The sequence below is a fragment of the Hyperolius riggenbachi genome, chromosome 10, assembly GCF_040937935.1.
Source record: "Hyperolius riggenbachi isolate aHypRig1 chromosome 10, aHypRig1.pri, whole genome shotgun sequence".
Lineage (NCBI taxonomy): Eukaryota > Metazoa > Chordata > Amphibia > Anura > Hyperoliidae > Hyperolius > Hyperolius riggenbachi.
In genome coordinates this window covers 50,014,772-50,028,829 of record NC_090655.1, presented here as the reverse complement: position 1 = coordinate 50,028,829, position 14,058 = coordinate 50,014,772, and the positions used below count along the sequence as shown (strand labels likewise).

The window sequence follows — 14,058 nt, the reverse complement described above, 5'->3', positions numbered from 1 at the left end:
ACCAAACGGTCCTCTACCCAATCACAGTGCCTGGAGTGAATGGACGTGACCGCGAACAGCGGCTACATCCATTCACAAAAACAGGAAATGTAACAATTAAAAAGTGTAAAAAAAAAAAAAAAAAAAAAAAAAAAAAAAAAGTGAACACTTACTATGTGTTCACTAGCGCCATCTTCTGGCCAAAAAGTATATGACACGTACAAAATACATACATTTACAAGTACATACACATGAGTAATAAATTTAATAAAATTCCACTTCCAACACTCCCCCTCCAAAAGAAAACACTTGTAAAAAAAAAATCAGCTTAAAATAAATAAATACTTGCCTTAGGGACTCAGCTTTTTTTAATCTATATTTTATGGGGTAAAATTCATTTTAATTTATTACATTGGGGCTTGTAATTATGGCCAGAACAAGAAAAAAACAGAACAGAAAAATAACACCTATATTTCAAAATAATATACTGTCGCCATACATTGTGATAGGGACATAATTTAAATAGTTTAATAATCGGGACAACTGGGCAAATACAATGTGTTTGTTTTATCCACAGGAGAATGTTTAATTTTAAAACTATAATGGCTGAAAACTGAGAAATGATGATTTTTTTTTCTATTTTTTTGTTTTTTTCTCATTAAAATGCATTTAGAATAAAAAAATTCTTAGCAAAATGTACTACCCACAGAAAGCCTAATTGGTGGTGAAAAAAACGAGGTATAGATCATTTTCTTGTGATAAGTAGTAATAAAGTTATTAGGGAATAAAAGGGAGGAGCACTGACAAGTGAAAATTGCTCTGGTCCGTTAGAGCAGGGGTCCCCAACCTTTTTCGGCCCGGGGACCGGTAACCGTCCAAAATTTTCTCTGGGGCCCGGGGGAGGGGGGGGGGGTATTCGCGGCGGCACAGCAAGCACAGTTGCCCCAGTATAGGGAGTCTAGGTACCCCGCTGCAGCCAGTATAGTGCCCCAGTATAGTGCCCCAGTATAGTGCCCAGTGTGCCCCAGTATAGCTAGTATAGTGCCCCATGATAGCTAGTATAGTGCCCCATGATAGCTAATATAGTGCCCCATGTGCCCCAGAATAGCTAGTATAGTGCCCTGTGTGCCCCAGGATAGCTAGTATAGTGCCCAGTGTGCCCCAGGATAGCTAGTATAGTGCCCAGTGTGCCCAAGGATAGCTAGTATAGTGCCCAGTGTGCCCCAGTATATCTAGTATAGTGCCCCATGTGCCCCAGGATAGCTAGTACAGTGCCCAGTGTGCCCCAGTATAGCTAGTATAGTGCCCATGTGCCCCAGGATAGCTAGTATAGTGCCCCAGGATAGCTAGTATAGTGCCCAGTGTGCCCCAGGATAGCTATTACAGTGCCCAGTGTGCCCCAGTATAGCTAGTATAGTGCCCCATGTGCCCCAGGATAGCTAGTATAGTGCCCAGTGTGCCCCAGTATAGCTAGTATAGTGCCCCAGGATAGCTAGTATAGTGCCCAGTGTGCCCCAGGATAGCTAGTATAGTGCCCAGTGTGCCCCAGGATAGCTAGTATAGTGCCCCAGGATAGCTAGTATAGTGCCCCAGTGTAGCCCCCCTCCCCCCGCGGCCGCCGCTTCTGTTACCTGCTTTGAGCTGGCGGCCGCTTCCTGTCACAGATTCCCCGTAGCCGCTATGAGGAATGCAGCATCTCCTATTACAGCAGCGCTTCCTGCGCAGCTGCTGTAAGGAGGGAAGAAAGCGGGGCAGCGGCTTCCTGTAGCGGCGATCGCCGTTACCATGGAAACCGGCGCTGTCTCGCTTTCTTCCCTCCTTACAGCAGCTGCGCAGGAAGCGCTGCTGTAAAAGGAGATGCTGCAATCCTCAAAGCGGCTACGGGGAATCAGTGACAGGAAGCGGCCGCCAGCTCATAAGGTGACAGGAGCGGCGGGGGGAGGGGGGTGAGAGGCCAGACCCGCCGCGGCCCAGCTGGCAACTGCCCATGGACCGGCAGTGGGCCGCGGCCCGGTGGTTGGGGACCCCTACGTTAGAGTAAAAACCCTTGGGGGTGAACTGGTTAAGGCTGTAGTTAGGTTTAGGGGGCAGTTGAAATTATGACAGTGAATCTATTCTAATTGGTTTTAGGGGGAAAAAAAATGTATAAAATAAGCATTTTCAGTTTATTAAAGGTATCCAGGAATGTTTAGAATGTAAAGACAGGGCAGTATTTGGATTAGCCTGTTCATACAAAAAGCTAAGAAGCATGCAGAGTGTGCTCTCTATAAGTTGTTAAAAGACCAAGAGGATCATTGTATCTGGGAGAGGGAGATAGTAGCAACATTAGACAATACACAGAGGGATATAATCATAAATCATTCATAGTTCATCCCTCAGCGCTAGGATGCAAGAGTGTAACTTTAAAATCCTTTCCAAGTGGTACAGGGTACCAGATAGGCTAGCTTACATCTTTATACACACACTTATGGCATACTCCTTATGGGTACCTCTTACAGTAGGGGTACTTGCTTAGCATGGTCATGGTTAAAAGGGGGTGAATGCTATAATAATGTTGAGAAACACTGCCCTATATGACCGCTGTATAGTAACCTCTGTCTCCTCTATGTAGGGGGGCGGATTCATGGACATGTTTGGATTAATGAACGGTCTCATGGGAGGTATGGTAAGTGTGCAAACTCTTTGCTTTCCTTTGCTTTTCTATTACTTCAGGCTGGCAGATGTCCTTCCTTACATACCGTAATTGTCTCTCTGGACTGCTGCTACATAACTAAATGCAGAGCTGTCCTGTTGTCTCTGACACTGCTGCCTGTTCCATGAATCTAATGCTGCTTAACCTGTGAGGAGACCTTGCTACACTGCATGGCGGTACTGGCTGCACCCCTGCTCACAGCACATGGATCTTCTGCTTTCAGTATTACCTGTGTACCCCCTGCCTGCTCATTCCAGTGTCAGTAACGGACATGGATCATGCATGATGTCAGCTGCTCCATGCCAGTGCTGGGGGTGTCAGAATGTAGGAGTATCTTTCCTCCTCAGGAAGCAGCTGAATTGTGGGCCTAAGCAGCAACCCTGAGCTGGAATCTATCCCCAGGGTTCCACTGCATCTCCGTGACATCAGTGCGGCTTTCCCTGAGATAATGGCCTCGATTCCTAAAAGGCTGTGCAATAAAATATTCTGGTCGTTAAAATACCACATTCGGTATTTTAGACCTTTTGTGTGCTAATTCATAAACATTTTCCCAGCTGCCTTTGAAGTTCGGTAAATTAAGGCAGCCCAGTACAGCAGAAGTGTGGTGTTATCTCTCTTTTGTTACAAGCTGTAATTACCGTACATGCAGTGAGGACATTACAATAGATGCATTTTCGACATCCCTTTAGAATCCTGTAAGCCCAATCTACACGATACGATTCTTTGTGCGATTTGATTACGATTCTATTTACGATCCGATTAAAACCGACATGTCTGGGATTTGATTCAATTCGATTTGCCATTGCAAAACAATGGCAAATCGAATTGATTCGAATCCCAATCTGCCATGTTGGATTTAATCGGATCGTAAATAGAATCGTAATCGACTTCAAGTGTAGTATGCACCCTGACAAAAAGAAAAGGTGACGTGCCAGACAGTAAGGATAACCAATCCCATCAATCTTAGAACGAAGCAATCTGCACCGTCTTCTGTTGCTATAATCTTCTTTTATTCCGCTTAGTCATGAAAATACGACGTTTCGGAGCGCAGCTCCTTTCTCAAGTAATGACAATCTGACCTTGTCATTACTTGAGAAAGGAGCTGCGCTCCAAAACGTCATATTTTCATGATTAAGCTGAATAAAAGAAGATTATAGCAACAGAAGACGGTGCAGATTGCTTCGTACTAGAATCGTAATCGAATCGTACAAAGAATCGTATCGTGTAGATTGGGCTTTAGAATGCCTGTTTGCTATACTGCCTCTGCTCCCTCTGAATCTCTGTCCATTAGTCTTTTTCTTAACATTTTATTTAATTGCCACAGCTTAGATAAACTCCAAGAGACTTTTACATAGGTCATAATTATGTGACTTTTACCCACTAGTTCCTCGCATATTCAATCAGGAACTGAATAGGTTACACCTCTGAATGGTATCTGGGGAAATTAGTTTTGTTGTGGTTGTCTCTGCTTCTGCTTGTGTGAGTCACGCTTCCCTGCACAGACTCCTAGAGACTTCGCATTGTTAAAGAGAACCCAAGGTGGCTTCCTAAGAATGAAATCCGCACACAGAGGCTGGGTCTGCCTATGCTGCCCAGCCTCTGTTGCTATCTCAATCCCCCTAAGTTCCCCCTGCGCTCTGCTATCCCCCATAAATCACAGCCGCGCTGTCGACACGCAGCGTGTCGCAGCGGGCTGTTTACCTATGTAGTGTCACTCTGCGTGCTCCCCCTGCCTCCTTCATAGCTCCGGTCCCCGCCTGCGTCCCTTCCCTCCCCGCTGATTGGAGGGAAGGAACGCAGGCAGGGACCGGAGCTATGCGGGAGGAGTGGCAAGAGTGACACTACAGACGTAAACACAGCCCACTGCGTGTCGACAGCGCGGCTGTGATTTATGGGGGATAGCAGAGCGCAGGGGGAACTTAGGGGAGATTTAGATAGCAACAGAGGCTGGGCAGTATAGGCAGACCCATCCTCTGTGCGGATTTCATTCTTAGGAAGCCACCTCGGGTTCACTTTAAGACCTCACCGGAGTTTGAATTACCGGTTGTTGTAGTCTTTATGAATTGACTTTTGCTGACAATTTACTGACATGTGGTGGAGGTAACTACAGCCAAGTCGGTAATTTACCTCACTGCTAGGTAATTTCAGTTTTACATGCAGTAATGCTGGGAATACACGTTTCGTTTTTGCCTTCGTTTTAGCCTTCGTTTCGATTGTGCCTTTTGTCCTTTTCGTTCCCGAAATAATCGATCGTACGGTTAATATCACCACCCACGGTTTCGTTTTTTTTTTTTTTTCGATTCTGATGGTTTCGTTTTTCCAATGATCGAAGGCTGCAAAGAAACGAAACGAAAATCCCTTTTTACAGGGACGGACTAACATAAACGAACATATAATCGATCTGAACAGCCATCAAGCCTACCAATGGCTCGATTAGATGGATAAAGAGAGATAATATCAAACATGTTCGATCACTAGTCGTTTGTTTTTGGGGTCTATTAATTGAAACTATAATGAGATTGACTATTTTCACATACGTTTTCAACACTCGATTCGTTTACTGAACGAATCGAAGGCTAAAACGAAGGCAAAAACGAAACGTGTATTCCCAGCATAACAAACTTTATGATTTGACACTTTGCTAAGTGCTCGGGAAAGTCTGCTGTTTTCAGCATAACCGCATCCTGTAATCCTTTATGAATTGAGGCCATTGTTGCAACACAGAATGACTGTTGTGTGCATCTTACAGTGACAAGTTCATGGTTATCTTAGCAATGCTTACTATGTGCCAAAGTCTTCTGCTTGAATGCTGCTGCTACATTCCCTGTAGGGGGAGCTGTTCTGACCTTTCAGCTATTTGAAACAAGGTGCTGCTAAGATCCCTTTTTAACACTGAGCATGGGAAGGCACTGGCCAGGTGTCCATCAGTCATTGCAATTTTGAACAACGTTTGCGCTGCGCACCAGATCGAGCCCTTGTAACCAAGATTTTCCGTCATCCTGAGTGATCCACTCGACCGATTTCAGCCAGAAATTGATCAAGAGATCATTCAGGCAGCAAGGTTGCAGCACCGATTTCTTTTCCAATTCAATAAAATGATATTGTATGGTCGATTGGCCCGCAATATTTAGTAATGTATGGACACATGCCAGCCCCTTTACATGAGTCAATTGCTGTTTCTCCACAATATTGGAATGAGTTGGTAACATTTGCTTGCAAAAAATATTTTTACATCTGATCAGAGTTCATTGTCTTTTTCCACTTTGCCCTCCTCCATTTACAACTTAAAATAAATGATCCAGTTTATAACAAAACCTGCCGTTATTTGGAGACCTTTATAAACAAATCTGTTTGGCAATGATCGTTAGCTCTAATTTATTGTGATTTATTCTCAGGAGCAGATGACAAACGCATCCAACTGTCAGACGTTCTCCTCTTCCACGGTCATCTCCTACTCCAATATGGGGGGCGTCGCCGCTCCTAATGTTTACCAGGAGACCTCACAGACCCGGCTGGCTCCCGGAGGGGTGAGTACTGTAGCCAATGTGATGGCATAAACCCTGAACCAATCACGACTGCTGGGATCGGCCTGCAGGAAGGTGGTCCTGATTGGCTTCTGTGACTCAGCATAGGATCACTCATATTGCGCTTGTTGCTGTTTTGTAGATCCGTGAGACACGGCACACAATGCGCGATTCAGACAGCGGGGTGGAACAGATGAGCATCGGTCACCATATTGGAGAACGGTCTCGTATCATGCAGCGTTCCCACAACCGCCTCACAGGAGACCGCGAGGAGAGACAGGACTTCATTAACATGGATGAAAGTAAGCCAGATTCCCCCCCCCCCCCCCCCCTCCCCGGGGTGGCAGTGTCTGAGTCACTGAGGGGCCTATTTATAAAAGTAATTTGTGCAGTTATCCTGACTTTGCTTGTGTTTTGTGCAGTTTTCACCATAAATGCACAGTATTGAGTGACTCATTGGCTGCAATCTGTTACATCAGCATGACTGTGTATGGAAGGAGGAAATGACCTGCTATATTTATTGTTCATTCTTTAGCTGTTATTGGTCACTCTTAAAGGACAACTGAAGCGAGAAGGATATAGAGGCTGCCATATTTGTTTCTTTTTGAGCAATACCAGTTCCCTGGCTCTCCTCCTGCTGATCCTCTGCCTCTAATACTTTTAGCCATAGCCCCTGAACAAGCATGCAGCAGATCAGCGGTTTCTGACCTTATTGTCAGGTCTGACAAGGTTAGCTGCATGTTTGTTTTTGATTCAGACACGACTGCAGCCAAATAGATCTGCAGGGCTGCTAGGCAACTGGTATTGTTTAAAAGGAAATAAATATGGCAGCCTCCATATCCTTTTCACTGCAGTTGTCCTTTAAAGTGTACCACCAGAGATGGTACACTGGCGTTTATTTATACTTACCTGGGGCTTCCTCCAGCCCCATGAGCAGCGTGGCTTCGCTCGCTGTCCTCCTCGGCCCCTCCGTTCTGGTGCTACAACTCCCGGTAATCCGTTCAACTGTTGACAGTCAAGGTCTTCTGCGCATGCGTGGCTCGGACGCGCATGCCCCCACCACTATCCTGACCCCGGAGCGCTCTGTGCCTGAGCAGTACTACAACAAGAGTTGCACGTGTGGCCGAGCCGCGCATGTGCAGAAGGCTGCGACTGCCCAGATTACCAGGAGTCATATCGTCATAGCGGAGGCGCTGAGGAGAATAGCGAGGGAAGCCACAGTGCTCATTGGGCTGGAGGAAGCCTCTCTCTCTATTATTTTATGCAATTACATCTGTGTCCCTGCATTGTCTTTATGCCAGAAGGTACCGAGCGGAAAGGAAGCTTTCTCTTGGTAGTGGTTTTACTCCTCCCTTGAAATGGACTCGCACTAACCGGCTGTCACTGGCCCAATCACACCTTCAGTCAATATGACGTCAGCGTGCTCGGGCCAGTCACCGTCAGATATGTATATCTGATTTTAAAAGTACAGTGACTGCTTTATTGCAGCAGCACAAATTGTCAGGAACCGGACCGCGGCACGCCTGTGTATACGGTTCCCGACTGCGGGTTTGACCAGACTGAGAGGGGAAGCAGCCTTAGTCAAGCTAAAACAAGGCTGGGACCCCTCAGAACACTTCTCACTGCCACCACTAGCTGTTGCTAGACACTTCCACTCTGCTGTCGAGTTCTCAGCGCACAATCCGCGTTTTTGTATTCTGGTCAGCCTCGCGCTTTAGGCCGAATACGGGAACGCCACGCACACACGCACAATTGCAGTCTTACACTGTACTGAAGCAAAACCACTAACAGTCGTTCCGAACGATACTGTTAGCCACTTTGCTGTCGAGCTACTCGCACTGGCGTTTTCATACGTTGGGTCAGCTGCGCGCTTTAGGCCAACGTATGACAAACGCCCCACACACATGCAATTACAATCTCATACGGTAGGGTTGCTCAAACGTAAAATCAGGCATGGACTTATACACAGTTACACTTCAGTCTCTCCTAGGCTATGCGTGTTCATTTAGTACAGCAGAAGTCAAACTTATTAAATAACAATGTAATATTCCAGGAAAAAAGTGGAACAATACAGAAAATAATATATACAAAAGATTTCAAAAAACAAAATAAACATTACAGAGTTAAAAAACAAAGTTACACACAAGGACAGTTGCGTAAAATAAACGGGGGTAAAAAGAACATAACTAGCGTAGGTTAGAACGTTGTTGGGGGAGAACGCCGTTTTTCGACCAGGAGTCGAGATCATCCCTAGCTATGTGCTACCTCCAGGAGAAGATGCCCTGTGACTGTCCTGGACCAACTTAAATAGTCTGAAGTGCCCCCTGGGGCATTTAATGTCCAGCCCCCAGGAACTAATGCAATTTCCTAGATTGTGACATCACAGAATGCTTGTCATATCCTTCCTGTGATATGTGAACTTCAAAGGGTTCCTGTTTTAGCTTTTTGAAGGTTGCAGATTTCAACAGGTAAGATTGTATCCTAACAGACATCCAAAAGGCTTCTCTACTCCAGGTGAAAACTTGATTAAGGCTTCCTCAACAGTTCAGACTCAGTCCTGATTTGTATAATGGGACAAGGGGCTGTTTACATGAATACAAAGATCAAAGCAATGCAACACCTTTGCAGGATGCCAGACAAAAGGGGTTCATTCCCTAATTACCTGTATCCTTGATGGCCAGAGGAACTGTATGCTAATGTCCAAGCTCCCTGCTTCCAGAGGAATTTAATGCAAACGTAGGTCTATTGACACATTAGCAAATCCATTTAAAAGTTCCTGCTCTCCTGTTCACAAATGTACTGTATACAATTAGTAGCTTCCCCCAAAGCCAGACTTGCTTGTAGCAGGCATACACATCTGAAGTACACAGTAGACAGGAAAATGAAAAAATATGGCTTCTGTATTACCTCAACATCATAGCCAGCTGCTATATCCTGACACAAATAACTTGTTTTTTTTTTTTTGTATTGGTTTATTTCATTTTTGTGGATTGAGCACTGCTATTACTGTGTATATGTTATTTATGATGACTAATTTCTGTTATCTGAGATTACTATTATCTGAGAAATAGAACATTTTTATCATATTTTCTGTTTTATTTTTATACAGGTTAAATTTATTAGGAGTCGGTGCATTTTTCAATCATATACAGCAGTATGTATAGCTAAACATAGAGCAAAGTGATGCTGGGGATGCCATCTATATCCGGCCCCAGTGTCTAGGCTGGGCGAACGAGCAATTAGGTACACTATAGATAGCTATGGCAAATAGATGACTACAGCACTCCCTGGGCATCCTATGACCCTCTGACGAAGGATCTCTCATCCGAAACGGAGCTGTCAGGGTAATGGACGTTTGATACTCTGCCATAGACTTTGTGCGATCCCGGGCTCCTCAGCTCACTTCATGTATGCTCTATAAGGATTTTTCTGCTGCAGTTCCGGGATTCATTTGTGTTATCACCACAGCTGTTTATCTTTTGGCATCCCCAGCATCACTTTGCTCTGTTTAGCTATACATACTGCTGTATATGATTGAAATGCTCATAGTGTTTAAGATACTGCTGTGATGTAATACTATTGACAGAGTGTATATTCGGAATGTCTCAGCTTGTGCAATATTGTCTGTATATGAGATTGTTCATTTTTTGATATATATTTTTAATATAAAGATTTTTTGCAACTCAACTTTTGGTGTGCGGGTTTATAATATTTTTATGTGATTTAGGGGCTACAGGCCCTATTTACCATACCTAGCACCCAGGTACATTATTGGCTTTTTGCTTGGCTTTTGATTGATTTGTGGGTGTGCATACCTTATTTTTATACAAAATGTTTTGCACCAGGACAATGTTCTGCAGTCTTTGCTGGTCTCAGTGGATATACCAGAATTGTATTACGTACCGCATTTTTCGGACCATAAGAAGCACTGAGTTTAGAGGACGAAAACCAGGGTAAAAAGATATACTAAAGATGGTGCATTGCTGAGTTGAGTCCCGGGATGTGCCGCAGAGCTGATGCAGTCATTCGGTCCCTCCAAGTACACACCACGGCTCCAGCTCATCTGGAGTCACATTAGATGCCATGCAGCCAATCAGGCGGAGGTGCTGCAACCATACCAGCCAATCACGGCTCACCACAGCTCGGTCATTGGGCCAATCGCTGCACTCTCAGCAGCCAAACATCTTTTCATTTAACACCCAATTAATGCCTAGAAGCAGAATCATCACACGACAACTGTTAGAGTGTAGTCTTATATGGCTTTCTTCCTGATTTGACTTGCCCTGCACAGTAACTCGCTGATCTTCCATCTACAATCCCTTCTCCTGCTTTTCCTTCAGATGATGCTGCTGAGTTTGATGACGAGTGGGTGAGAGGGACCTCCCGTTACCGGAATCAGAGGGGCGTGGCCTATAGGAGGAGAGGAGCCCCAGAGGAAATACTGGCCATCCAAGGACCTGAAGACAGCACAGCACGGCCATCCCGCAGATACGACTGGTGATAGGTGGGCACAAGTGGGAACTCCACTAACACCAATCTATTGGCAAGTTCTATACAGCTATACTAAAGGTCATACAGTAGCTAATTAGAAGCTGTATTATAGTAGTGTGGTGTATCTAGCCTGAATTCTGATTGGATTCTAGAAGTTCCTGTGTGTTGTACTTGGTGACCTTCTCTTTGCACTCCTGATAAGAGAAAGACCTGCAGGTTTCCTCCTATACATTTCACATGATGTATGATATGCATAATCCTTGCAGCCTCTATTAAAAGGAACCCGAGGCGTATGCAGACTGCCAGATTTATTTCCTTTTAAACAATACCAGTTACCTGGCAGCCTTGCTGATCTTTCTGGCATCAGTAGTGTCTGGATCTCACACCTGAAATAAGCATGCAGTTACTCTGGTGAGATTTTCCTCAGAAACCTCTGATCTGCATGCTTGTTCAGGGTCTATGGCTAAATGTATTAAACAGTGGATCAGCAGGGCAGCTAGGCAATGTGCATTGTTTAAAAGGAAAAAAAGTCAGCCTTCATATTTTTCTCACATTGGGTTCCCTTTTAAAGTACACCTAAATTGAGAAGGATATGGAGCCTGCCGTATGTATTTTCTTTAAAACAATACCAGCGGCCTGGCATCCCTGCTGATCTCTTTGGCTGCAGTAGTGTCTGAATCACACATCTGAAACAAGCATGTGGCTAATCCAGTCTGACTTCAGAAGAAAGATTTTCATGCTTGTTCGGGATCTATAGCTAAGCGTATTAGAGACAGAGGTTCTGCAGCACATCCAGGCACCCCCCCCCCCCCCCTTTCCCCCGCTAAGTGATGTTACTCCCTGCTGGACAGGAAGTACGTCACTGAAGCTTCGTCTGTGTGCTGATTCCGTGTTTGTCCATTTACACTTACTGCGTTACCATAGACTTGCAGTGCTGCATAATCTGTGCGGTAACAAGGATCATGCGGCAACGCACTGCAGCATTTGCATCGGCCTATTTCCTTGATTTTGCTACTTCCGTTGCGTCGCCATAGTGTGAAAGTCTCCATAAACTTACATTTCTCTTGTGACGAGCTACAGTGGGGGGGGGGGGGGGGGGGGGGGTGAAACGCAGGAAGTGTGAAAGAAGCCTAAAAGGAAATAAATACGTCAACCACCATATCCCTCTCAGTTCAGGTGTCCTTTAAAGGGAACCAGAGACAAAGCACCCTCATGTGTTTTACCCTATATATCAGTGGGAACATTACAGAACACACCTACCCTGCTTTATGTTTCATTCTGCACTGCACAGCTTGTTTCTTATCAGACCTGATAAAATCCCCGACTGAGCATTCAGTCTGGCTTTGCTCAGGAATCTTTACAGCTGAGTCTGTGTTTTCTGGTGTCTTTTTAAGCCCAAGCCTGCCCGATGCTGGCTTTGCTCAGGAATCATTATAGCTGAGTCATTATAGCAAATAGAAACAAGCTGTGCAGTGCAGAATGAAACAGAGAGCAGGGTAGGTGTTTTCTCTAATGTTCCCACTGATCTATATGGTAAAATACATGAGGGTGCTTCGCCTCACATTCTCTTTAAAGAGACTCCGAAGTGAGTTTAAATTCCCATTTTAACTAGTATTTATGTAAAGCACTATAGGTAATGCTAACCCGCCGCATCCCCACGGCAAAATGAGGGGTTTATAACCCCCAAATCCCCTCTGCTAGGTCCAGGGAGTGCTTCCTCATAGAGGCAGAGCTTATGGCTGTAGCTCTGCCTCTTGGCAGTCCCCGCTGATCGCCGCCTCTCCCCGCCCCTTTCAATCTGCCTACACAGAGAGGGGTGGGGGGAGAGGCGGAGATCCGCAGTGGATTGACGCGCATGGAGGCAGAGCCAAGAAAGTCATGGATTTTGCAGAGGGAATTTGGGGGGTATAAACCCCTCATTTTGCCAAGGGGATGCGGCTGTTTAGCATTAGCTATTGTGCTTTACATAAATACTAGTTAAAACCAGGAATTAAGACTCACTCCAGAGTTTCTTTAACAGCCATCTAATAATTGTCATGTTTCCCCAGTAGGTGGTGCTGTGTGATCGTGTTACCATAAAGAGAGAAAGGAGAGAGCTGGATGTAAAATGCATTGATGCAAAGCGAGATGCCCAGAGCATTGGGGTACATTCCCCCTACCCTACAGCTATTCATAGCTCAAAGCTACATCTTCAGAGGTGATACCAGGAGCGCAGGGAGACCATTGCAATCAATGCTGGCTAAATAACTGGCTACGCTTCACTGGTGTCTTCCATCACTCCCCTTACCCTGCAAACATCATGCCGCCCACAGCAGCCTCGCTGCATCACAAGAGCGCAGTCCTGCCTGGCAACAAAGTAATGACCTGCCATTCTTCCTGTTTCTATTAAATGTGGGTTTCTGAATGTGATTATGGGCAATTTTCCTGTTACTCCACTTGCAGGTATATTTCAAGGATTATCTATTCAGATTCCTTATTAATGAAATCCCCCCCCCCTTCCCTTTCCCTCTTTGCTTGTTCTTTAGCCTCTTCCCTCACATTCTTTACTTCTATGTGGCTCTGCACTTACCTCTTTCTTGGAGGCTGTGACAACACAGGGGTGTTTAAGACCGGAGTCCTCCCTTATGCATTGTGCCAGTTTACTGCATCACCCTATGATGGTGGGATGATTTCCGCCTGGGCTTCCTTCCATCTGTATTGTTAAGTGAGTGGATGGTGCTTTGTTTGACATAGTATTGGTATAGGAGGAGAGATGGAGCCTTTGCATCACTCCCTCGTTTTGGGAGTCCTCTTAATGGATGGTCATTGAGGTGGTAACTTATTGCTAAGCAGGTCTGCCTCCTTGTGAAACAGCAAGGCTCTCCTGCATGGGCAGAAGGTGGGTGTGGTTATGGAAGTGTAGGAAAACATGCCTGGATATTTACCCCATGTTCGAAGTGACGGCAATGTTGGCTTCCCTGGTACAACTTTTGAAGGTGTGGCTTTGACTTACAAGACAGCTGGAAAATAGGGAGGAGGTGTTTCACCAAAGTAGAGAGGAGGCGTGGCTTTGAACTACAAGAAGGCAGCCAAGTAGATGAGGTGTGGCTTTGGCCCCAAAGATGGCTGCATAGTAGGAAGGAGGCGTGGCTCTAGCCTACAAGACAGCTGCAAAATAGGGGGAAATGTTCCCCAGTGCTCTGAGCCCCTCATTTCATTCATTCTGACTAAAAGATATGAATAAAAGGACAGGGGATCTCAAATACAGAAGAGACAACCAATTAGAGAATGGAACAATATTCCATGTAGGAGAAATAAGAATACTTGCAACCCCCAATAGTAGTGCTGGCAACTATCCCAGTTGGGGAATCTCTAAAGCATTACCTCACAGTT

The 14,058-nt window shown here is 45.3% G+C and overlaps 1 protein-coding gene across 2 annotated transcripts in view; it reads left to right on the top strand.

The window, feature by feature from the left end:
- Positions 1-14,058, top strand: part of MLF2 (myeloid leukemia factor 2) — a 49,265-nt gene that overhangs the window by 30,498 nt on the left and 4,709 nt on the right. Inside the window, exons 5-8 of one of the 2 annotated variants that reach the window (XM_068255222.1) lie at positions 2,591-2,644; positions 6,067-6,198; positions 6,338-6,497; positions 10,536-10,738. In XM_068255222.1, coding sequence (XP_068111323.1) covers positions 2,591-2,644; positions 6,067-6,198; positions 6,338-6,497; positions 10,536-10,696 — 507 coding nt within the window. In that variant the 3' untranslated portion in view covers positions 10,697-10,738. The remainder of the gene's footprint in view (positions 1-2,590; positions 2,645-6,066; positions 6,199-6,337; positions 6,498-10,535; positions 10,739-14,058) is intronic. The other variant, XM_068255221.1, reaches the window with a different exon arrangement.